The sequence below is a fragment of the Thamnophis sirtalis genome, unplaced genomic scaffold (genome assembly GCF_051295495.1).
Source record: "Thamnophis sirtalis isolate CommonGarterSnake01/CBP01778 unplaced genomic scaffold, rThaSir2_p1.2 scaffold_7, whole genome shotgun sequence".
Classification (NCBI taxonomy): domain Eukaryota; kingdom Metazoa; phylum Chordata; class Lepidosauria; order Squamata; family Natricidae; genus Thamnophis; species Thamnophis sirtalis.
In genome coordinates this window covers 29,415,152-29,442,715 of record NW_028261387.1, presented here as the reverse complement: position 1 = coordinate 29,442,715, position 27,564 = coordinate 29,415,152, and the positions used below count along the sequence as shown (strand labels likewise).

At 37.8% G+C, this 27,564-nt stretch overlaps 1 protein-coding gene across 1 annotated transcript in view; it reads right to left on the bottom strand.

Moving 5' to 3' along the window:
- PLPP3 (phospholipid phosphatase 3) overlaps positions 1-27,564 on the bottom strand; it is an 83,091-nt gene that overhangs the window by 18,094 nt on the left and 37,433 nt on the right. The window contains exons 2-4 of the mRNA XM_014055515.2: positions 22,426-22,583; positions 9,786-10,069; positions 8,448-8,505 (exon numbers count right to left, since the gene is read on the bottom strand). Coding sequence (XP_013910990.1) covers positions 8,448-8,505; positions 9,786-10,069; positions 22,426-22,583 — 500 coding nt within the window. The remainder of the gene's footprint in view (positions 1-8,447; positions 8,506-9,785; positions 10,070-22,425; positions 22,584-27,564) is intronic.

Sequence of the window (27,564 nt, the reverse complement as noted above, 5' to 3'; positions counted from 1 at the left end):
GCACAATGTAACATTCTTTCACGTATAAAGCTAATTGTCACATAATAGGTTTACCATATTTAATCTATGATGCCTCTGAAAATGAAATTAAGATATTATTCTCTGCAAGAAAAAGTACAAGGCTTATAATCTGGAGCTGATTCCCAACAGAGCTAAAGGGCATCAGGTTTGCAAAGTTGGCTTTATTGAACCGATGATGGGGAACCATCACATATGATTCTTCAATCACTGTTCTGTTGTTGAGTTTAGAAAGGTAGTTTCAATTTCAAAGCTCCAGATGTATAAGTCTATTTGCCAAATATTTCTGGCGCATCTATTTACAATTTTAATATAGATATTCTGGCATGAAATTTTATCAGATAATGTCTCCTATTACTTTGAACAGCTGCTTTTTTACCATGATGATAAAGCAAAATCCATGCATCCAACTACAATGAATTGTAAAGATCCAGCTGAGGAAAGTTCCTAATGTCAGTGTCTTCTTAGCAACAACACTGTATCTTTTTTTAAAAAAATCCCGCTGATCAAAGAAAGGAATGAATTATCTGTTAATATGCATTATTTCTCAACTATTTTTAAATATATATCATGAGATATGCAGTCCAAAGGAGCACAAATTAATTAGGGCTTGGTTCTATATTCACAGACAATAAGGGCTAATTTATGTCCACATAACAATAGATCACATGTTAAAAATATGTGATGAAATGCTGTCTTATAACAACAACAAACCATATTCAGATATACAGGCATTTGCTTAAAACTATTAAAAAAAGACATTACTATTTGAAACTTTTTTAAAAAAATCAGTGTTTTGAGACCACTTTACATATTCCATATTATTAAGTACGGATTATAGACTACTGTCAGATTTTCCCTACGTTTACATATACATATGTAATATGGCATCTGTTATACTAACTGTGGTTTATTACATGTATCACATAACAGGTCATCTGCTCTAAACATGCGTTGAATAGCAGGGGCAAAATCTGAATCCTCAAAAGTATATGCAAACATGTCCTTGAATTTTAAAAATTTAACAAGAACCAAATTTGAGTTTATAAATACAGAAGCTTTAAACATTTTAATGTGTCAAGGGCTTTGGGGAACACAGTTTTAATCTTAGTGGAATTTAAAAAAAACCACCATCACCAGCAACCTTGGCAACTTTTATGAAGATCCATTTTCTGGAGGTCTAGAATGTAGACAAAAGAATTATTTAAGGAAAATGGCCTCAATAGTGTCTCCTTCCTCACTGAGAATGAAGGAAAATTAGCACCTTATGGGAAAGTTTGCCATTAGTCAGCGCGTCAAGTTTCATTTTTAAAAAAATTCTAACAAATGAAAGTAGCATAACAGGTTGCATTTAATTATATGATCAGCTGAGCCAGAAAGTTCTCAGCAGGTTGAAAACCAGCAAGGCCCTTGATTATATGTACTATAGTAGGGAGGAGGGAGGAAAACATTTAGCAACAGTTTTGTATGAGACAAAACATGCAAAGACAGACCCCAGTACAGCAGTAATAAAATACTTGTTTGAGCATGCCACTATTTTTTAAAAGAATCCAAAATGAGAGTGACTAATTTAAGCCAAAGGTGAATCTTAAAACTTCTTTGCACCTATTTGTTTTAACCCATCTATTTCAACTGGCAGCAATTCCAGGATTTACTCTGGAGATTTTTAGTGCTGAATCAAACAAGGGGGTCCATTTCACAACTATGCTTCCATTAAATATGCTGCTCTCCTGGCTTATCAGTATGGTATGAAAGAATTTACAGATCTTGAGCTTTTTCAGATATACTCAGCCTGATGCCAGTTCAAATCAAAGCTTCGTCCTCTTACGACCCTTTAGACACTAGCAATGACAATACCGTTCTCATAAATCTGATGCGATTCTTCAAATAGCTATTTGCTCTTATTAAACTTTTATCAGACCTTCCCCCCCAGTGAGACTGTCACATAGCCTCTGAACAGTTACTGGGTTCATACCATGTGCTAATCCATAGTATAGATCAGACAACACAACATGTAGCTCATACAGCCTGTCAAACAGCCTTGTGAGACTAACCAATTTTTTTAAAGTAATAAAGTTATAAATTTAGAGCCACCACTGCTAGATCCAATGTTCCTGCTCCTCCATTAGCCACATGGACTAATGGACACTTCCAGTATTTTTTCCGTCCCTTGAGGGTTTTTCGTTTATCAAAGTAGCTCTTTCACCATGATGAGTTGTACAGGCCAGATAGAGACTGATTTTCACTTTGTACAATGTCTATCTAGACCCAGGCACTGTAATTTGTGAACATGGCTTATGGCTTAGCATTGTGTTTGCACCTAGATATTTTCAGTTTTGTAAGCAAAGCATAGCTTTGCTTTAAAATTTGATGTGCAAATCTAAGTTTCAAGAACTTTTCTCCATGCTCCAGTTCTAGGAAGGACCATTAGATTCTTCTGATTAAACAAGTGAAACAAACAAAGAAAACAATTCCGAATATAATCTAAGGATAAGAGGATAATTTAAAGATAATTTAACTGTAGACTGAAAACAATACATTTTATATTTTCACAAAATCTGCATACCACAGCACATCTATATCTAGAGATGACCACAGTATTATGATCTGAGAGACAGCATGCCCTCCTGACTAGAACATTGTGACCTGAATGCCTCTGCTATATCACATTAAGATGGCCTTTCCTACATCCCATACTGTTGGATTGTCTAACCCTTTAAATAAAAGGATTCAATACCATGTGGCTTTCTAGAAGCTGTTGGCACTCCTCTCCATTACTCTAGTTAAGGAAATTAGAAATGTGTGTCAATACTACTCTCCAGTTCTCAAATAAACAATGTCTTTAAATAAAGCTTTGTCTTCTCACCATTCTTTACATGCAAGGCTGCCTTTTAAAAAAAAAAGCAGAATAAAATCTTAATTTGGAAAAAAAAAAGTGCCACCTTGTCCCAGCAATGGTAGTGGTGATGAGTTACACAAATCATTTATCCAAACGTCCAAGGGACGAGCCTCATTGCTAATAACTAAAAGTCAAAATATAAACACTCCATCTATGCATTGCTGGGAACAAAATCAAGTTTTAACTTCTTTTGCATTGCATGCTTGTCCCTCCAGTTCATTGGCCATGTTATTTTAGCATTGCTGAGAGGAAATGGTATAAATGTTTACAAAGTAACTTTGAAATCCTTACAGTGGAAAAAAAAGAGAGGAAAATATGAGAAAATAAATTCACATAGACTATCAAAAAGCCTGGATGTATGGTAATTAAATTACAAAGATTGCTACCAACTTAAAGAGGAAAGGGGAAAGGAGGAGGAGGAACAGCAGGGAGTTGTCTTAATTTATCTTTTCAGGCAGCAACAAGAAGGAATTGTAATAGGAAAGACCTATTCATAGATATATTTAATGTTTTTATACCTTCAAGTCTGCATCCCTCCTTGGTAACCCTATTCCTATTTCATACCTAAGAATATGGCAGATATGAGGCCTATGGATCGTGGAAAGTCTCAAAAGGGGAAAAAGGGGGCCTTTCCCATGTTATATTTTAATCACAAATCACTCCTTAAATCTCTCCCTCTTCCTTCCAAAGAGCTTAGGGCTGCTCCACCCATAATTGACCTATGCAAGGTTTCTTTCAGGAGTTCTACCCAGCCTACTTCCAGCCAGGAAGCACTTTCGCATAACAAGCAGAGGAAAGGAAGGGCAGAGCTATTTTTCACTGACAAAGAAAAACAAGGCCAGACCCAGAAATTTTGAGTGAAACTATGTGGGCAAGTCAAATCCACCTGCCCTGCTTCCTGGAGTGCTTCTGGGTAAAGGAGTTTTTATTTATTTTCCCCCCTTTTCGCCTAATGAAAGAGATAATTATAATATTCACTCAATGTATGCAAATGCCAGATAAGCAGCCTAACATTATCTCATTATGTTTTCTGATGAAATAAAATATGTGCAACCATGTACATTTTGTGCATCTTTTTTTGCTCTCCCTGTTTTCTATGTTCTTGATGCTCTTGTAATGAAGCTACGCAGATAAGGATTTCCAAGAATTCCAATCCTTGTGAAGAATGAATGACATCCAAACCAATGGACTCATTTCAAGGATTGTATTTCTTAACCTGTTTCTTTCTGACGTCACACAATGGCCGATGTTGGACGCAAAATGTGGGTACAGCTACACTATTGGAAGCAAAGGACTTTTAGTGATCTATCAGATGATTAAAGTTTTGTCTGATGCAGACAAGAGACTGAATTGTTGCTTTAGGCTACAACAATGTTTCTAAAGTTAAAATAAAGAGCTTTCATTTTTTTCCTCAAAAATTGTTTTTCCTTTTCCTATAAGCTTAAAATTATGCTCACTTCTTTAACATTTTTTCTGGGCTAATATTGTTGATGATCAAGATCAAAAAACCATAGTTCCTAGGTAGTATTAGTTAACCTGGATTTGTTTTAATGTTGGCTCGATAACCAACTAGGCTGTTTAACAAGGAGCAGAATCTAGTTAATGTATTGGCTTACCAATACATTGGCTTACCTGAAGGATACTTTTCTGTGCACCGTGGGAGAGTCCAAGCGACAGGTTAAATCAGTCTGGTTGCCCTGGGATTGAGGAATCTTTTTCCTTGGCCACGCCTCCTGGTGTTACTTGGCGCCAGAATTTTGAGATGGTCTGGAACCGTGAAGGCTGGACGTATGATGAATCAGGTAAAGAAAGTCCAAGTTGACACGATGGTCAGGAATCCCTGGACTGAGAAACCACGGTGGGTTGGACTCTCCCACAGTGCACAGAAAAGGACCCTTCAGGTGAGCCAATGGCCATTTTCCTGTGCACCGCTTGGAGACTCCAAGCGACGGAACATACCCAAGAGATCAGAAGCTGGGCCAGGTCGCCGGACCAGACGGTGCATAGTGCCGCCACCTGATGACGAAGGCTACTAGGGGCAAGACCTTTGTCTAGGCCACCTTGTAGAAAGTCCAGTACGCAGGAAATAGGCACAGTGACTGGATCGAGACGGTAGTTGTCACGCCACTTGGAGAAAGTGGACCAGGTGGAATTATTTATCCTGGTTGTTGATGGTCATCTGGATGCCTGGATGGTACGCACAACCTCCTCCGACAGGCCTTCGCTCCTCAGGAGATCCCCCTCAAGTGCCAGACGGCTGGCTGGAGCCACTGGGGGTCCGTGTGTACTATGGCCCCCTGGCTGAGGGAGACTTGGTCCTGAGGAATCCGTCATGGGGATGACACTGACAGGCTGACAAGGTCGGCGTACCATGACCTGCGAGGCCAGTGAGGAGCTACGAGCAGGACTTCGCCCTCTCCGTGATGATCTTGCATATTACCTGTGGTAGAAGCAAAAGCAATGGGAAGGCGTACAGAAGACCCTGAGGCCATCTGCATCGAAGGACATCCATCCCCTCCGCCCCTGACGAGTGGAAGCGGGAGAAGAAGCGCTGGAGCTGCGTGTTCTCTCGGGTGGCGAACAGGTTGATCACTGGTGTGCCAAATCTGTGAGACAACTGGTTGAAACTAGACAGATGCCACTTTGCACTGTCTATGGTGGTCCTGCTCAACCAGGCCGCCTGGGTGTTGTCCACTCCCAAGATGTGGTCGGAGCGAATGGATGCTACGTGACGCTTCGCCCACCTGCCCAGGGCCGACGCCTCCGCCATGAGCTTCCTGGACCTAGTGCCGCCCTGGCGATTTATATGGGCCTTGGTGGCCACATTGTCCATCATCAGGAAGACGTGTTGATGATGAATGGCTATCCTGACTGGCCACCTGCCCTTCCTTACCCCCTTGCCCCTGCTTGCAGAAGTTCCATTGCTAGGGGCTCAAGAAGGACCTGGTCTACAGTCAGGGGAGTCAGATGGGCCAGGATGCTCCATGGCCTGATGGCACAGACTTCAGACAATTGGCCAATACAGGTGGAGGTCAGGAGATGAAGGAGAATTTAGTGCCTGGTGCTGGATCAGATGACACGCAGATATTGTGGAAGCAGGAACAGTTTGTGGGGAAAAAAATCCAGAGGAATAAAACAGGGGCTCTGCAATGAATCCAGCCACTTGACGGGAGGTGAGAAAGTGGAAAAGCATCTGAGGCTGCAAGACCGGGCAGATAGCTCAGGGAGAATCAGTAGATAAAAGGTAAAAAATTTACATAAAAATCCTCCCTGTGCTGGTGTATGACTACCAGGTGGCCAAGACGCCAACGCCGCTTGAGGAAACGATGTGTGTGAAAGTGACCCAGCCGGAGACCCGATCAAGGCCAGCTAACCACCCTGCAGATAGCTGCAGAAGCGTGGCTGAGTGGAAACACCAATGGGAGGAAAGGCGAGAATTCAGGCCCTCCCAATTGGCCGCCGCTCCGGTGCGAGGGAGAAGAAGGAGGTAAAGATGGCGGCCACGTGATTTAAAGTGACCGTGCACCCCTCCATGGCAGGCTACACCCTCCAAAAGGTGAGAAAAAATGCAAAAACACAACAATTCCAACTAAAAGAGGAATGCCGGCAGCTGCCGGAAGCCTCGCTGCTCCTGCGCGGCAAAAGGTGGCATGGCAAGCGGAGCACTCCCCTGTGCCTATCTCCGAGTCTCTAGGAGAAATCAAAACGACGTGAAGCAAAAAGGGGCAGACAAATGAACTGCTAATTATAGGAAAAACAAATTAAAGAAAAAGAAAAGAAAATACTAGAAGGAGAGTCCAAGCCTAGATAAATTACGCTGGAGCTCACAAATATAAGTGAGCTGAACGGGCAGACTGAGGAAAAATTCTGGCGCCAAGTAACACCAAGAGGCGTGGCCAAGGAAAAAGATTCCTCAATCCCAGGGCAACCAGACTGATTTAACCCGTCGCTTGGACTCTCCAAGCGGTGCACAGGAAAATCTTGCATCCAGTTAATTAGAGACTTAGAATAATTTTATTGTCATCTTAAATGTATACTAATCGGCATACATTAAAATAAAATTTCATGATCACTAAAACACTGTTAAGTCCAGGTTGAGATAACGTTCAAAAGCATCTCAGGCAGAGGCCTTCCGAATTCACTGGACCATAAGGAAGTTTGAAATGCAGTACAACTCGCAAGAATCTGGTACTACAGCTAATCTCAATCTCTGCCATCTTTCCAGTGGAGTTGATTTTCTGGTCTGACCTACCCAGTGAGGCTGACACATGGGGGAGGGACTACACACCTTTGTCACATGGCTTTGTGTTATTATTCTACCTGAACTGAGATGTGGTGTTCTTTTTTAAGTGCACCAAGCAATTAATCTGGGCTATCAATTGACATATTCTGTGTAGGATTCCATTCCGTCAAACTCATGGTAGTCTACCACTGCAATTCACAGATCTTACAGTATTTCAGTCCTTCCTAACACTATTCCACAAGTTGAATTCTGGATCTTCTAGATAAAAAACCTGTATGTCCCTGATTTGAATCTAAGATCTCCTGGATGCAAAACAGCTATCAGAAACTCTTAAATGTAAAGAGAAAAACCAGTATTGCAGGATTCGTGCCACATTGTTTTATATGGAAATGACGGCTGGAAGCCAAAATAACATTGTTCACATGACTGCATTTCTTCGTGTTTACAATACTGCATTTTCAAAGCAATTTTATATGTAGATGGATGAACTTGTAAAAGTCAAGTTAGTTTCTATGAACTAACAGAATTTGAATTACTGTGTCTATGCTTCTTCATAAATAACAGGGTTTGTTTTTTTAACCATAGATTTATTCTTGCATAAACAACTCCATATGGTTCCACCACAAAACCGCACTCGACTAAACCGCGCCCGACTAAACCGCGCCGCTGACGTCAACAGGGCGACAACAGCGTGGAGACAGAAGCACGCTGTAAACCCTAAACCTAAAATTAACCCCTAACCCTAAACCTAACCCCCTAAACCTAATCCTAACCCTAACCCTAAACCTTAACCTAACCCTAACCCTTAACTTAACCCTAAACCTAATCCTAACCCTAAACCTAACCCTAACCCTTAACCTAACCCTAAACCTAACCCTTAACCTAACCCTAAAGCTAACCCTAAACCTAACCCTTACCTTAAGTTGAATCGGCTTGCTTTCAAAGCACTATTTAAAGCGCCCTTCTTTCTCCGCGCTGGCTGTTGTCGCCCTGTTGATGACGTCAGCGACGCGGTTTAATTGGGCGCGGCTTAGTCGAGCGCGGTTTTGACGGGTCACGACTCCATATAGGAACGTGACTGTGTAAACTACGATTAAGAGACAAGCCTCTGAAGTTATATTCTAGATTTTAATAAATAAAGCTTTAATCTATGATTCTATTACATGAAATATATGTAGTAGTGATATTTTACTTCTTCTGGTTCATAATATTCATTCATTTCTCATTATAAAACCTGAGAGAGAGAGATTACACATGATTTGCTAAATAAAATAACTTTTGACTTACCACCAAATAAAGCATGGTATAGAGTGAGAAGGAAGCGTGTCCAGAGAAAAATGATTTCCTGAAAAGGAAAAAAAATACAAAGCATTGCATTCACTCTGTTATTTGAGTAAATGGTCAATTACTCTCCTTTCTTATCTGTTAAGGTGAAAAATCCACAAAACAAAAACTTCTCTTTATTCCATCCAAATTCATTTGCAACTATTAATTCAGAATTGAATAATTGTCACAGAGACAGCAGACACCTAAGATGAAATATTAACTGATCTATGTGTAGTATAAATCAACAGGGTAAGTAGTTATCAAATGCTTGTCACTGCAAACATTTATACAGCCCCATCTCATACAAGGTGATTCTGGGTAACGTTCAAATTGATTGAATATCTCTGTTTGGCTTTTATAGCAATAGCAATAGCAGTTAGACTTATATACCGCTTCATAGGGCTTTCAGTCCTCTCTAAGCGGTTTACAGAGTCAGCATATTGCCCCCACAGTCTGGGTCCTCATTTTACCCACCTCGTAAGGATGGAAGGCTGAGTCAACCCTGAACCGATGAGATTTGAACCGCTGAACTGCAGCTAACAGTCAGCTGAAGTGGCTGCAGTACTGCACTCTAACCACTGCGCCACCTCGGCTCTTTTACTAAACAACTATCATGAGCCATGGTGGTGTAGTGATTAGAATGCAATATTGCAAACTAACTCACTGCTCATTGCCAGGAGTTCAATCCTGACAAGGTTCAAGGTTGAATCAGTCTTCCATTCTTCCGAGGACGGTAAAATGAGGACCCAGATTGTTGGGGGAAATATGATGGCTCTGTAAACACCAGATAGTGCTGCAAAACACTATGGGTTGGTATATAAGTCTAAGTGGTATTGCTATCCAATCTTCCTATGAAGTCCATACTATTGAGAAGTAGAAAATGGAAACAATGCAATCATCATTGTGCCCAGCACGAGGACGCACACTTCTGCTTATACAGCATATAATATGTATTTAGTATGCCATATAGATTCACAGATGATGCCTTCCTGAGAGAATCTGTCCAATTCACTTTTACAGTTGAATTAAACTGGTATGTATAATCCTATCTAAAATCCTAAAATATATATTGACCACTATATTCTATACTTTTAGGAAAATAACTTCTTTCGATACATCAGTCATACCGCTTCTTAATTGCTTTTTTAAACTTTGATTTCCCAACAATGTTAAAATTCTTTTGCATTCTTCTTCCATGTATTTTTTAGCAACATTTATGAAATCTACATAGACAAAAGAACATTGTTTTGGTTGAGTTACAGATGTCTTTTGGGGGGGGAGGGGGGCAGAGATTCTTACCTTGCTTCCTGGACTTTGCTTTCATCAGGATTGAAGCACTGATATTCTTGTATGTAACCCTGGGAGCAGTTGATTTTTGTAAAGTCTGGCATACACACCGCAATGAAATTAGGTCTCAGCCGTCCTACCGATACTTTGGCAATATCAGTAAAGGATTGACTGATAGCACAGCCAAATGCAAAGCATCCCACTTGCTTGTATAATGCTGCAATGTATGGATTCTGGATAAAAGATCGAGATTTCTCCTTTAGGCAATGAATCCGATAGAACTCCCCTATAATAATCTGCAAAAGAGAAAGGTGTATTTTTTTAAAAGGATATTCAGTCTTACTGAGGATTGTATAGCTTTAAAACAATAGCCGACCACAGTGTAACTATTGAAATCTATTCACCTAATGATTTATTAGTAATGAATTATTGGCAGCAACTAGTTGAACTTGACTGATATCAAAAAGGTAATCTGGATTGGATCCAGATTATTTTTGGGGAGGTCACGTGGAAATATCAAGCTGTGGAGTTGAGAAAGCATCCAGAAAAAGGAAATGGCATATTGTTGCCAAGAAAACTACAGACTGTCTTTTCTCACCTCTGTTGAAGTTGTCTTAAAGGGTATTTTAACTTCACTTTAAAAAAGGTGATTTGCCTCTTCTATTAAATCACAATTGTCCATTTAACAGTGGGAAATATAGTCAATAAAGTGAGGATCATCACAGGCAGATAGTAAAAGTAAATTAGCTCAAATTAAGGGTTTTGAACTCTTCATTTTGAAACTAGTAGTATATTTCAGAATGTTAAAATGTGCTCATGCGCTTTTCCCCATATATGTTTGCTTTTTAAATATACCATCAAAGATAAGTAGAATTCAATCAAGCCTCACAATGTGGTTTTGAGTCCCTATTCTTGCAGATGTTGAAATCATAAACTCACACTCGTTGCTCAAAAATCTGCTTGTGTACCAAAGAATTCCATATTACTGCCAGTGTCTGGAACAGTGATCTCTCTGCCTGAACATCTGCTTGTTTATCTAATATGGTCTTTTGAAATGATTTGCAAATCTGCATTTACATACCAAATGCTCAAATCTAACACAAGAGTACTCAATTCCTCAGGCATGATGCGCACTTACTACTAATTTTCCAGTTGGCCTACCAGCCAACATAAGAGGGTATTCAGAGCAACAAATTAGCCACAGTATTTTACAACCTCATAATGAAGCAGCTGTTTTGGGTAGTAGTTTGGAACAGCAACAGATAAGACTGTCACCTATCATGACCCACTGACAAACTCAATTCCAATAATAGCGCCAGTCCATCTGAAATAGCGCCAGTCCATCTGAAATTAAATCCAGACTTCACCCTGTATATTTTCTAGCTGATATTGAAGGGAAGATGATGTGAAGTGAAGTAACAACAGTTATGGAAGAAGATGAAGGAGAAGAGATATATGTTTACTTCTCAGATATTAATTTGTAGATGGGAGCGTCTATTGGCACATGGGTTTGCCCCTTTCATTTCGCAGGTTAAACTTGACTGTATTAGTTCCTCTTAAATGCCCCAAGTATCTAACTAATTGCAGCAGGTAGCTTATGTTTATAATGTACTGCCAAGCTATCATATCATCCTTTCTATTAATAAACACAGTGTTTGGTTTTTCTCTTCTATGAATCAGATTTTCTCTCTACTTCTCCCACCTAAAATCATTCCATGGCTTTTTTTTATTGTATTGACAAAAAGATGTGATTTAACAAAAAAAAATGTCTCTAATTCCATTAGCTACTGCTCATATATAGACAATTCGATTTATCAGAATAAGAGCAACTTATTCAGGTGAACTAGTGTATTGTACTTTAGGTGCCTATTTCAACCTCAATATACTTGAACAAATTAACAGGGTCTTACTGTAGTTCATAAGACATATTTATTTTATTGCTTTCCAAAAGAGTCTGTATGGGACAAGCAGTAAAGATCTGCTTAAATGACTTACTGTCATGCTAGTTTTACATCATCTTGAAGAATAAATCTGTGCTCTATTGACAGGTGAAATGACAGATCTCCATAGTCTTTATATTTGGACTTGCTAAGCCCATTTTTCTATATGACAATATATTCTGTATAATAAAATGGAATCCTCCACTCTATCTCTGTAGCTCTACTCTGCTAAGTGTGGTTAAAGATGCTACAGGTGTGGTTTGTGGTACACATCACCCAATAGCTAAAATTCTTACATCTACTTCATTTTTGCTGTACCAAAGATTTCTGTGAAACCTAAAACTGGGGGGGGGGCACATTGTTCTTTTTTTTGTATTCAGGTGTTTATACATTTGAAGAAAAGAGTTCACATGACACAAATGTAGTTGGATTATTTCCAAGTCATTGAATCTGATCTAGAAAAGAGAACATACTTATCAGGTTATAGACATGCAATCCTTAAGAGCAATTATTGATCCCCAAACTATAAGTATAATGTGGGTTTAATATTAAATCAGAAGATTGTATAAGTTACTGTTTTAAGAGTTGCAAACTTTAGAATTATCCTGATATCTTTGTTCAGGTCTTACCCTACAGGCAATGACAACCCTGGAGACATAATTAGAAAAACTAGTCCAGCTGGTTTCATTTGAACATGCCATGTACTGCCTATTACCTGAAAGCAACCAAATAAAATAAAATCAAAAAGCTGTGAGCGTTTCTAGCATCATTACACCACTTATTGGACAATTGCTCTTCAGAAATTGCAAAATATAAGCTTCAGGTGTAGTCGACAATTGCAAGTAATTCCACAAGTACAACAGTTCCAAAACTAATCTGAGTTCAAGCTTGCCTTCTGGATTGAGAGCTTTTAAAGTGCTACTACTATAACTGCACCCATATATCTAAGCCAGTGTTTCTCAATCTTGGCAACTTTATGACCTGTGGACTTCCCAGAATTCTTGAGCCAGCCATGTTGATGTAGGAATTTTGGGAATTGAAGTCCACAGATCATAAAGTTGCTGTTGTTACCCAGCCTGGTCTAAGCAACAGGGAGATTTATCTTCCATGTATGCCCATGAATCTTATTTATTTATCTTCCTGTTTAAGAATGTTATGAAGGTTGGCTGTCCTTTCATCTCTTTATAGCTTGTAAATAGCTTTAGGTTTACTTTCAATTGATTATTTTATCACACAACTTATCTAAGGCAAAATTGCAAACTATCCTGAAAAAGATTTCATGGCTGAATCTCACTTCCACAAGCCCATTACTATAATGGGGGAAAATGCTCCTGAATTGTTAAAAATGATTGTTCTTAATAATAATATTGTTTATACAGTTTCTGCTTATAATCCTAATGTATTGGACCAAAATTCCATCATTTTCTGCCTCTGAGATAATGGGGATTATAATTTAATAATAAACACTAACATATGCACCCAACCTTAAATGAGCATAGGGCGATCACAACAATCAAAGGAATCACAATAAAGCATAAAAATAAAGATGGATAGTAGGATAAAACAAGAGATCTTTTTCCCTTGTCAGAGGGCTGGGTGAACAGTTAAGTATTCACAGCTCATCTGAATAACAGCAAGGTGAAGGCCATCTGACTCTGGGAGAGAATCTTGTTCCACAAAACAGGCACCAAACTGTTTTAGGCGTACCAGATTAAGGACATTTAAAACAAAATATAGTCATGCTGAATATCTGTGACCTTTTGCTTACACTGTAATGTACAAGGCTATATGAGTATTTACTCAAACCATCAACAATGATTTTCTACTAAAAGCATCATTATATGGAGTCATGACATTTAGATAGGCCATTTCCAAAAGAAATTTGTTTTATGGCATTATTTAGAAAGCACGGTGAAATTAATCAGGCAAAGGCTTCATTTTTTGAGTGCTATAAATCAGCATTTATAGCTTGCCTTCTAATTATATGCTTATGTCATCCAGTTGCTACATAGTACTAGATGGAGGACTGGAAATGAAGAGAGAGTCACAAATCTGCAATTTCCTAGAAGTATATGAAACAGAAGAGAGAATATTTACATCAGCACGTGCTTCAAGATAGATGACGTGATGAATGAAAATGATTGTGCAGAAAGATCAAGTAAGCAAGTAAGCAAGTAAGAACAGAAGTGATGCTAAAATATTTTATTTTATAATACAATAAACTAGTATTATAATGTGAAATGTAATCAGCATAGGCATATTTGAGTAAGAGTTTTCAGAAGCATATCTTAATGGTACTTACATTCAATTATTAATGCAATGGTCCCTACGATCTTGGATGAGTTCATACTTGCTCATATTTTTCTGCTGCCTCCGATATATAGCATGCTTTTAACTAGCAAAATTCACAAGCTTTAGCTAGGTTATTTCCACATCTACCGGAAATGCCTTGGACTTGATAGTAATACTATACATCATCTGTATAAACATGCTTGCCTAGCATCTTCTAATCTCAAAACCTGAAGACAATTTAATGAAAATACACAATTTAATCAAGTCCAAATGTTTGCTCACTGAAAGAGAAACGTAAGTTTAATTACTTTTTGCCATATTTTCAAAATAAGTGCTCTGAACTCCAATTTTAGTAATTGCTTCTAGTGAAACTAAAAATAGAACTAAAGAACTAAAACTTTTTAAAAGGTCTCATGCAAAGGAGAAATATAATTTTCAAGAACTACTTTCTAGATACAAAGTGAGAAACAATGGATTACACTACTTGTAGGAAACTTTTTATATTTACTATGATTTGGTTTTCAATGTTTTAACTTCTAAAGCAAAATTCCAAACATTCAATCATGAAAGAAGAAGCCGAAAGATCAATAAAATGAAAAGTCAATATGCCAAAGCCACAAAACCTAAAAGAAACAGAGGAAATAAAGCCAAATGTAAAATCTTAGGCAAATGGAAACAACTTGATTGGAGACTAGTCCAGAATTGAAGGGTCAACACAATAAATGTCTTTCATTAGTGACATACAAAACACACATTGCTAATTATATTACTTAAAATATGAAGTGTTTAATGCAGGTGAGGACATCAGAATGATCAATATATCTCCCAAATTTTCTTTTTAATGTTTAGCACATTTCTTCTACATTCACCTAAGAACAACAACAACAACGTTTCAAAAATCCACTGCTGGTTTTGAGCAGGCACAAAGCTTACGGATTGTTGGTTAAGAGTGTCTAATAAGAAACAATTATGGGTCAAAGCAAAAGAAGATTCTTTCTAAGATAACAGTTAGTATACACAGATATAATTCATAGAAGGTTATTGTGCCCTGCAAACCCAGTTTGCAGGAGATAAGAGAAGGTTTAAAAAAAAGATGGAAGTAAACTTCTAGATTTCTTGGTTCGAGAAACTGGATTGAGGAAAACAGAAGCTGAATGAAGCAATGGATTATGTAAATTACAGAATCTGGATGTGAAAGAGAAGACAGGGAAATTGATTATGGTAATTTAAATCTGGAGCATTCATGGTATAAAATTTAAGAAAAAATATAAAGGTATTTTTAGTTTATAAATAAAACTCCATACATTATTTGGACCTCAAAACTGCAATACTTTCCCAAACGTAAATTGATATGAAAGCTGTGGAGCTTCACTAAAGCTACCTAGGTTTAGGACCTGGTCTGTTCCAAAATCTGCTGGAAATCCTTAAGATACAAGTGCTGTCCAGCTGATGGCTTGTCTGTTTGTTGAACTACCTTCAAATGCAGGCAGAAAGCCAAGAACTAGATTTGCATACAGGATGAATAAAGGCATCTCTGTCCCAATCTCTTTTTCTTTGGAAGAATGCAATTAATTGCCAGATGGTCTATTGCAGTTATTTACAGGCAATTGAAACATTGTTCCTTTACTGGAAGATGAATCGCTTACAAATCCTCTGTGGTTTCTAAGTCACTTTGGAATGTATTTCCACCACATACGCACAAATATGGCCTGTAGTAAGCCTATATTCAATTTATTTTTATTAAATACAAGGAAAATAAACAAATGTAAGTTGATCCATATGACTTTTAAATCCTTTCCTGGGGTATGTATGGATGAATAAAAACATGATAAAGCAAAACAAAAAAAAAACTTTGACTTTTACAGCGATTGATACTTCCACCCAATAGATCTTATATAGGTCAATTTGTCCTCTGCAGAACTTTGAAGAGGTTATCTGCTTTGAAGAAAATCTGACTGAATTATTTGAACAAGTCAAATAATCAAATCAATTCAGCGCATCTGATCAAATCAGGACCTTTCAAATAACTTCAGAGAGATTTGAAGGCAATTTTGTGATTCAGTTGGCTTTCTGGTTGGCAGGATCCAAAACTTTATTGCTAGTTTCTACCCAGGTATGGGTGTGAGGAGGAGGAGAAGGAGGAGGAGGAGGAGGAGGAGGAGGAGGAGGAGGAGGAGGAGGAGGAGGAGGAGGAGGAGGAGGAGGAGGAGGAGGAGGAGGAGGAGGAGGAGGAGGAGGAATGGTTGAGCCCCTTTCTGGCTTATTTGTCCTTAATTCTTGAACTATATCTCAGTCTCTTTGCCCAAACTGTTTGCAGTTCCTAAGTCACCATTTTATTCTTCTCCCCCCTCTCAAAAATAAACAAAATTAATTTCTGTTTCCATTCTGCAACTTTTTGTGTCTTGGCTTATTTTGATAAATTTATCTTTTTGTCTGCTTGAGTGAGTTGAGACTGCTTAGCTGCTGTTTTAACTATACTATTTTCATTTTATAGATATAATAATAGGCAGTAGTAATATTAACACTTATCTGCCATTTTTTAAAGTTTGCACAAAGAATATACAATATATTGTTCCTGCCAAAAGTTAACCTTGTCAATTAGTCATGCCAAAAGTAAACAGTTAGGAGGTAGAAAACTTTTTAGGAAGTTTTAATTTTGAAAATTTTTATTGTGAAGGTGGATACTTTCTATACTGGGGAAAGCTTACTAATATATGCCACACAGTTTGGGAGCTATTGGTTCCTCACATGTACTAACTTTACCTTAAAAGAGGTTCAAAAATTATTTCAGCAAATCCTTGAGCTTAAAATTAAAAAGCTCTTCTATGCGTGCTCTTTTCAACTCACTGTGCCAAACAAATTAAAGCAGCTACAGAAAAGTTGATGTCTCCCATTACAGCCTAGGGTCTAATTTTTTTTTAGCAATTCTGAGATCAATTGAAATCAAATATTGATGCTGTCAAATTTCTAATCACAAACTGATTGAATATTTCTACCTTCATTTTTTTATTATTTTGCATACACCATTGAAGATAAATTCTGCCTGATATAGTAAAACATTGTAAAATTTAAAATTTACAACACAGATTGGACATAATCAAACTTAATCTTATGTAACCAGGAGTATGATTACAGTTGAATTAGAAAAGAGAGAAAAACAGCAACAAAACTACAGAGTGATTCTATCTTTGGCATTTACCAAAATATGCACCCTTTAAAAAACTACTAATAACTTGCCTAAGGGACATGTGTGAGTATTTGAGAAGATTAATGTTTTCTTTTAAACTGCTGGTGGTCTTGATAATTACACAAATATAGCAATTTGAAAATTGGAGTTTGCCTCCCCAACAGCATTCTATTACATAGTCATGACCCTTCCTTCTTTAGCCAAATTGTGGCAAAACCCTTAATAAGTTGAAGTAAGAGAATCTTGTTCTTTTGGCAATGTTGACCCCATTTTTTTTTTTAGTAGGAAGAAGAAAATGAAAGAATCTTCGGCAACTAATTCAGTACAGATGTGCAAAAACTGAAACTTCATCCTGAATAAACAAGTTTTAAAGATATTAAGCTCTTCTTCTGACTTGTGTCTCCAGCAAAGAGGATGCATGTGGTGTGAACTGCTGGAAATGCTTAAAGGGGAGTAGTGATGTTAAGAACAAAGTGCACAGCATTTCACTATGCTGAAAACAGGACTGAAAATGTTTTTTAGCAAATACTTGAAAAGTCTCTAACAGAATTTGCCTCTGATTTTGTCAAGTCACCCTTGCAATTGTCCCTTTCTGAGTAGGAATTTTTAATTTTCAAGTTAATATACAGGTAGTTCTCAATTTATGACCATTCATTTAGTGACCACTTAAAATAACAGCACTAAAAAAATGTGATTTGATGTCAAAATTCAACTGCTAGCTTAATCGGCTTTTATTTACAAGGATTACTGCATCCTGTGATCACCATTTGCAACCTTCCTAGCCAGCTTCCAATGAGCAAAATCAAGGAAGTTGGACTTGCTTAACAATTGCAGGGTTGGCAAAAAGGTTGTAAAATTAGCCACGACTCACTTAACAATCTCCTTGCTTAGGCACAGACATTCTGATCCCAATTGTGGTTGTAAGTCAAGGACCACTTATATTTTTAAGGATCTAATCAGATGGAAAATTGTAAGATTTCTGTTGAATACAGGTAGTCCTCAGTTAAGAATGAAAACTGGGACCAGAATTTCTGTTGTTAAGTGATGCAGTCATCATTAAGCAAGAATTAATTAACGTGCTCAATTGAGCATGTTCCAGAGAGCTCACAGGCAGGATGGCAGGGAGGTAAGGCACAGTGATAGCACAGCAGGGCCTGGAAAGGGGAGGGTACAAATGATTTATAATTCATCATTTACTTTCCTTGTGGAAGCCAGCAGGGAAAGTCACAAATGGCAATCCTGTGGCCATGGAACATTGCAACCATTTAAGTGTAAGCTGGATGCTAAATGCCCAGATCACACTTATATGTTTGTGGGGGTGCTGAGACAGCTAGAATGTTGAGGACCAGGCTTAAATTGTGTTTTCAGCACCGTCATAACTCTGAACAGTCACTGAATGAATGGTTAGTAAGCAAGGATTACTAGAACACATATTTATCTTATTTTTAATGCTATCGTTTTACAAATATAACTGTTTCTCTCTCCCCCAACCCCAAATATACTATATTCTGCCAGACTTTGTAGCTAAATATGGGTACATCTAGATGACAGATCTAACATAGGAATAATTGCAGGTGCTATTTTCCTATCCTCTAAAATCTTCAGTGTAATCTACCATCTAAAAAGATAATTTAAATCCTGCCCAAGAACATGCAACATAATTATGTCTATACATGTTTATTTAGAAGCAAAGGCTAGCTAGAGGGTCCACCTAAATGTATTCCCATGTAAGTATGCATGTGACTTTTACATCATCTGTGTCTCTTGTGCATAATGTACATCAAGTGTCTTTTCTAAACTGATGAAACACAGAAGTCAAAAGATGAATAGCCCATTACTCAAATATGAAAAGAGAAAGCCTTTTGTTAGAACTGAGACCTTTACTAGTTGACCTTTATGGGAAACTTTTATAAATCATGACTAGGACTAATGGATAAAATGAGAACCTCAAAAGTTAAACTGTATCTTCTAAGGTGAAAGAAATACAATAGCAGTAGACTTATATACCGCTTCATAGGGCTTTCAGCCCTCTCTAAGTGGTTTACAGAGAGTCAGCATATTGCCCCCAACAATCTGGGTCCTCATTTTACCCACCTCGGAAGGATGGAAGGCTGAGTCAACCCTGAGCCGGTGAGATTTGAACTGCTGAACTGCTGATCTAGCAGTAGCCTGCAGTGCTGCATTTAACCACTGCGCCACCTTGGCTCTTAAATACAGACTGGGATAATCTCTGGGAATATTTAGGGGAGGTCTGGAAGCATGGTCCCTAAGGCAATTAGTATCTCAAGTGCCTTGTGCATTCATATCCTCTCCTGCACCATAGGAGACAAAGGTCAAAACCTCCAGAGTTTATTTAAGAAGAACTTTGTGGATCCTGGAAGCTTCATAAAACATGACCTACACCTTTCATAGATATTCTGTTGATAACAAAAAACAAAAACCCCATCCTTAAAAGTTCTAGCATTAAAAATGCTCATTCTTCCTCAACCTTTCTATATTGTTTGAAACAAAACGATCATTAAGAGTAAGACAAGAATAGGGATTCTGTATATTTCTGAAGAATTTATATTCTACTAAAACAATCCTGGAACCTAAATTATATCTTTCAATGGAAACGTCTATTTGTCTTTTGGAAAGTTGCCTGCAAGTCTAAAAGATTTTGGAAACAATGAAATATAATTTTTCAACCTGCAGGGATTACAGCTGCTATGGCCTCTATCAGCTATGTAGGTCATGTTACATAAATAAAATTAATACAGAATAGAAATGGTAATCTAAACAAGTATCTTCTTTTTGTCACTGGATTATTCATCAATCATTACCTTTCTAAATGAGCAGGTTATGTACACAATAGCAATGTTGCAATGCTTTATTTAGTTGAAGTGTTAACAAGACTAGTATAGGAAACATTAAGTTGTAAACATAGCTGCATTAACTAGAATGTACCTAATAAGAAATGCTATTTTTAAATTTTGTAATAACCATTTTATTTGTATCATCTCTACCACTACCATCTCTATTTTAAAAAAAAACAATTAAAAAGGAAAAAGTGGGGAAAGGACAGCCTCTCAGCTAAGAAGACTAAAAATATGGGATCTGACTGATCAGTCCAGTCATCCTGCTGGCATTCAAAAATGAATGAATTGCCTGGGAGAGGAAATAACAAAGTTGGCCATTCATACGAACAAAAAAGTCTTCTCATAAGATTATTTATGTAAATTAATTACTGTAATTGTCCTGAAATATGGAAATTACATTTGTATACTCAGTGTTTTTGTGTAGCTGGTCATGTACGGCCCTGAACTTAAATGTCCTGGTATAATCTGAAACATAACCCAACTTTCCAGCATTTATCGGAATGACTTACTTCATAAGCATACCAAACCATTATTTGTTACTGTAAAAATTACCCTTGATTTCATGGACTCTCCTCCTTCTTCTCTTAAGCATTTCAAGGAATTAATTGCTACTTATTTTAAACATCCAAAGTTTCATCTACTTTGCAAAGCAAATGCAAATCATAGTTTGTGGGATGCCACATAACAAACTATGGTTTAAAAAACATAGCCATTCTTATTGCACTTAGTAATTACTTTGGCATTCCATACAGCCCGAGACTTTTGGTAGTTAGTAAAATTTGTTTATAAAACCAGTTCCATTTATGTGTCTATGCATAAAATAGTGTCCCTTTACTGCCTATGATATACTGAGTTCACACCTTCCAAGATTAAAAATGTTATTTGATTTGAGAAAATGTTTGCAGAAATATCTCCAACCAAAAGAATATCAAACAAATTATTATTTCAGTGCAAAGAACTGTGGTAGTATAGGCCCATAGACCCTATATAATTTAGACCTTCATTTCTCTTCATTTTTCCAATTTCACATTTCATTTCAAATTATACTTCTTTAGTTTTTAATCTCTGAACCCAATACAGGTAGTCCTTGACATGACAGTTTGTTTACTGATTGTTTGAAGTTACAATAGCACTGAAAAAACTGACTTATGACTATTTTTCACAATTATGACCATTGCATGTTTGTTGGTCATCTGATTTACATTTGAATGCTTAACAACTGGTTTACATTTATGACGGTAGCATTGTCCTGGGATCATGTGATCTTCTTTTGTGAACTTCTTACAAGCAAAGTCAATGGGGAAACCAGATTCACTTAACAATCATGTTACTAATTTAGAAGCTTGCCACTTAACAAATGTGGCAAGAAAAGTCATAAAATGGGGCAAAACTCACTTAAGAAATTTCTCACTTAGCAACATATATTCTGGACTCAATTGTGATCATAAGTCGAGAACTACCTGTACCAGGTGAGAATTATTGACAGACAATGGCTAACAATTCCAAGAAAGAATATACTTCATGATTCATTTCAATTGAAATATAGATAAATGTCTCTCAAAAAACCTTATCAGTCTAGGGATACTGGGTACCAGAACCTTCAAAGCTCCTAGCTGCACGTTACTGAAATGTAAAAATGGTATGAGCTAAATTTTGTGGCATTTATCTTGTTTGCATGGTTCTGAAAGGCCATCATATCCTTACATTGAGATTATTTCTATATGCTTTGATTCATAAAGTTATCCAAGTGCTGCATTTTAATCATCTAGTTCTATCCTCAGAGATAGGCCAATGATACCCTAACTTCATTTACATTATTTTGATCCGCATAGTAGTCAGATATATTTTGCAGTTGAAACTATAATATCAGAGCCAGTTACTCCACCACCATTTTTTAAAGATAGTTTAATGACTAGCTATTTATGAATAGGAACAAAAGACAGGTACAGTATTTTGTTTACAATCCAGTGGCTGAGTTTAATTTAAGCCCAGGTGTTTAAAAACCAACCATGGCTGAAGTCTAACCAAAATCCGAATAGCAATAGCAGTAGACTTATATACCGCTTCATAGGCCTTTCAGGCCTCTCTAAGCGGTTTACAGAAAGTCAGCATATTGCCCCCAACAATCTGGGTCCTCATTTTACCCACCTCGGAAGGATGGAAGGCTGAGTCAACCCTGAGCCGGTGAGATTTGAACCGCTGACCTGCTGATCTAGCAGTAGCCTGCAGTGCTGCATTTAACCACTGCGCCACCTTGGCTCTGAATATACCAACTGTTATATACATATATTGCCAACTGTTCTTCTTAAAGACCGAAAACATTTTATTGCAAATATGGTTACAAGATGCAGATTTCTGTTATTTGTCTTACTTACAGCAAGTATGGCAATAAGAATGCCTGCAGCACAAAGAACAGCGTCGTTGATGGTCTCTCCACTTTTCACAGGGTATCGGATGCTTTCATCATTACAGTAAAATCCCCGTGGATAGGGTGCGATTGTGCTCGTTTCAATAATCAAAAATGGCAATCCAGCTAATAGGAGAAAAGCAAGAGAAGAAAAAGTTGTAAGAAACATAGAAAAACTTGGCCAAATAACCAAGAAATCTTCATTACTAAGAACGAAGTAAACTTCCTCTTAAGCCAGACCCATAAGAAAACAATCATCCAGTCCAGCAAAATTGTCATCTTTGAAACATAATCTACCTTGTAGTATAGAAAACAAAGATGGAATGGACATAGATAGTGGTTTTTTTTTTCTGCTAAGCAAAAGCTACAGAAATTATGTGCTGCCCAACCACAAATAATCAGAATGAACTTCCTGGTGAGTTCACAAGATTAAACTGAAGATCTTGAATAAAGTTTACATTACCAATAACAAATGTAATCATCTCTAAAACATACTTGGAAAGTTGCCAAACAGAAATATGGTTTCTATTAGTCCATCTATATGAATTACTATGAAATAAGCAACATATTGCTTGATGAAAGACACCACTGTGCTTAGGAAATGGCCCTTTAACAAAACATAGGGGCCCACAAGTCTTCAGCCTATTTGATAGCCAACCAACATCAACTTTTTCTAATTCAGGGGGTGGGTAGAGTTTTATCTCTTTTGCTTCAGAAAATCCCTACAATTGAGAAACTAAATCTCAATTGTAGGGATGGGCAACTATGGCCCCTTTATGACCTGTAGACTTCAACTCCCAGAATTCCACACTGGTTCAGGAATTTTGGGAGTTGAAGTCCACAGATGTAAAGGGGCCATAATTGCCCACCCCTGTTCAAAAGGATACTTCCAGAATTACAGAAGTAACATTTTTTTTCTCTTTGAAGTGTATATGCATGCTCTCCAATGCTCTTACCAATTTACTGTCTCAATGCTCCTCTCCCTTAGAATTGGCAAATTAAAAACTTCCCCATAACTCTGGAACTTGCTAATGGTACAGATTTGATGGCTGCAGCTGGTACTATTACTGTGCCAGGGCTAGGACCGACAGTGGGGATTGATACCAAAGGAGAGATCTAGCACTAACATAATTGGCATTAAGAAAGGTGCCGCTTCTCTGGGGATCTAGCAATCAGCAAGATCAGCATTTTACCAGCTTATTTACTTCACCTACTGTACATTGTGGTATATTCGTGGTACACTGGGGCATATTCTGATATCTGCTGAACCTTGCCCAGTGAGCCAGACTGACATTGACAAGAGAACTAAATAGGGTCAGAGGTAGAATACTACCGTTGTGGCTGGTTGAGTGTTCAAGACCTTTTATTTACCAAGATCTCACTTTGTCACCCTGGCTGTGAGCATGTGGATTTCTCAGGACAACTGGTCTTTTTCAAAGCCCCACTTTTGGCTTTTGATGGGAGACAGTTTGCTCACTTTACATAGTTTACTATCAACTTCATGTAGCTGTTTCATGAACTTGGTGGAAGGGCCTCTCAACTGTGCTTCTAGATGCCAACACTATACATGGACCTTTCATGATTGGCTCTAATGGTGGCACACTGCTTGTGTTTGGCACAGTTCTCTTACCCCTAAAGCTTCTAAGCCTTCTGACTATAGAGTAGGTGATCTTATACAAGTAGGAAGAACGTACCCATAACTGGAAGAAAGCACTAGAATCTAAATCCCAATTCTCACAGTATTAGGGTTTCCGTGTATTAGCCATCATTTATCAGGACACAAGATGGTCGTTCCCTTCATTTTATCAATAATTTTAATATGACCATTTCACTATTTTATAAATAATTTTTCTTCTACATTTCTGTTGTAAGGGCTAACAAAAGCAGAGAAGGATGTAAATCAAATAAATTAAAGAAAACTGAGTTATCTTCCTGAAACTGGGATAAATTTGGAAAAACCACAGCTTGATGAAAATAGAAAGACTATGTTCTTGCTCTTTAATTGTGACTTGTTACCAGCAATATTTACTGTATTTTAATAAACATGCGTTAAAAATGATAATGGAAATTGCAATCAGGAAATTTTTGACCTGGAATTTAATCAGGCAGCTTTGTTTATGGAGCTATCTCTTTTACAACACATTCATAATTACTCAGCAGCAATATTCTTGTCAATTGAGCCTTCATTTTGCAACCCAAAACTTAGCATATGCAGACATCCTCTTTCCACAACCTAAATTATGTTGGGAGACAGCCAATGTGGAGACAGAGTTGGGCTTCTGAGCCAAAAGTATGTAATACTAATAATCATTTTTTTTTAAGAAAAAAACCTTTGCATCCCAATGAAAATTTACTGCAGAGAAGCTAACACAACATGATGTGATCTGGCTTCATATGCACAAGCAATACTTTAATAGTCAAACTTCAGGGATTAAATGCACCATGGTTACGTGGCTTATTGTTATTGCTCTAGTTCCTCTTTTTAATAGTTTTCACATGACAGATCTGTAAAACATATGTTCCATCAAACAATAAACCTATGTAAATAAAGCTTTAACAAAAGGGCAAGAGGCTTCTCAAGGAGATAGGACACTATATTATGTTTCTTTTCATTAAAGGAACAATTTTTTTGGGGGGGGGGTCATTTTTCTTTTTCACTCAATCAATCAGAACAGAGATGGAAGGGACCTTGGAGGTCTTCTAACCCAACCTCCAACTCAAGCGTCCAAGTCTTTACTTAAAATCCTCTAGTGATGAAGCACCTACAACTTCTGAAGGCAATTAATTATCCTCACTGTTTAGGAAGTTTCTCCTTAATTCCAAGTTGCTTCTCTCCTTGTTTAGTTTCCATCCACTGTTTCCTGTCTTCCCTTCTGGTAAGTTGACCCCCTCCTCTTTGTAGCGGCCTCTCAAATACTGGAATACTGCTATCAAGTCACCTAGTCCTTCTTTTCTCTAGAACGGCCAAACCCAAATCCTACAAATGTTCTTCATATGTTTTAGTTTCTTCATCTCTTTTAGTCTTTTCAATTATTTCATTACACATGTGTGTGTTACACACACACACACACACACACACCACACAGATACACACAAGAATACAGGCTTGGTTTTAGAAATTCAAGGGTTTTGTTTTTGTCTCCTGCAAACGTGTGGTTTGGTGGGATATTGCCAATTGAGTCTTGACATTTTTCCAACACAGCAGTAACCTCAGATTGCCTATTTTCATATGAGAAACATAAACACACCCACAGGAGCTGAATGGATATTGCTCACAGAACCCATGACATGCCCAGACTCTGAGGCCTGGGCCAAAGCCATGTTTAGAAAGGTTACATCTAGGCCTAGCCACATGTTGTCCTCTGAAAGAACATGGTGGTGCCAATATGCTGGGAAAGGTAATCTTGCTTCTAAAGATTATCTTTTGGAGCAGAGATTGTTTGAAGAGTTGGGTGTCAGTCACCACCCACAATGTCTGGCATCCAACCCATCTTATGGGAATGGTTAGCATTGAGATTCCAGCATGGATTTAGGCCACCCTGAAAATAAATGTACAGATGAAACTCTCTTTGGGCCCTAGAGAGAGGCAATTGTGGGGTCACCACAGATGAAAATCACAGAGGAAAAAGAACACAAAGACATTGGAGTGTGAATGTTTACAGGAAAGGCCCCCAACCAATTTCTGCTTTCAGTTAAACCAGGAATATTAACAGCTTTGCTACTTCTGTATTCCATTCTGCTCTAAATAGACTCCATTCATGGGGCTTTCAGCTGGACTTTAAAGGTTTCCTGCAGTGCAGTCTTGATTGTCATCTGAGTGTGAACTAGCTAAAATGAAGCCAGTTTCAGAAATCCCACCCACAGTAATAGCTAAGTATTTTCTCTGGACTATGGTTAATATGACTTCCAACTGGTGGGCTTCCCTGCTTCTTCCCCTTCTTACTTATTCCAGGGTATCAATCAACAATTGCTTTCCATTCTCTGACTTGGGAGAAAACAACTGTTGTACAGTTCATCCTGACACTTAGTCTAGAAGGAGAAACGTGGTAGAGCTCGTTAATTCACCAAATCAAAACAAAATACAAGAAAATAAAGAAAAGTCCATCATTTCCCTTTCCACAAATAAACAACAACAAACTAAACAACACCAACAACTAATTTCAGGATGGGGGACAAGGGAGGCACCAACTAAAGCACATCCTAACCAACATGAATGGAGGCATTCACGTAGAATGGAATGAAGCATGGCAGGTTGATTTATGCTGGTAGATGGGGAAAAATACTACTCTGGGTATCGAACAAAGAATCTGGGGCCATTTTCCAGCAGGCTGAGGACAGTCCTGAGCATGACAGCACTAGTTCCTCTGCTACCTAAAATGCTAGGTATCCCATCCACATGTTGGGGCAATGCAGAGATGGGTCTGTTCAACCTGCATAATGCTAAAGAATTCTACTAACAAGAGCTGAATTATTGAATTATTATGTTAATTTTGTTATATAGAAAAAGGCTAACTGGAGATGATCTAACTCCTTGATGAAGTCTTTGTGAAAGAGAAAACGCAAAAAAGAGCCTCAAACATTACTTGGCATCAACATCTGAGTCAGCCACTAATGATAATGCTGGTCACTGCATAGATCACCTCCCCATTCATCTTAACATTGTGAGGTGCTGGACTCTTGAGTAGAGAGACTGAGCTTCTATTAATCCCCTGCCATGAAAGAATCTCATTGGAGACTCTTGCATTCACAACAATATATTGGCTTAAGAAATCTATTATTCATTCTTCCATTCTTTAATTGGAGATTCAGCCTTAAAAATATTAAATAAGGTGACACAAATCTCTTTCTTTCCGGCATATAATGAAACCTTCTCTGCTTGCAGTGCTGGCTGAAACAAGTGTGAATATTCATAGGTCCGTAAAGACCTAGAAGAGGTTTTCCAATGACTAAAGATGAAAGACAAAGAAAATCAATGTCCCTATTGCATGGAGTGAAGTCACAGTGACTTTTTGACTCCTCTCCGCTGGTGCTGTCTTATTTGCAAAGGGGCTTTAATGAAAAAAAAAGTTGAAGCTGTTTTCTATATTACATTTTAATACCAAGTAGT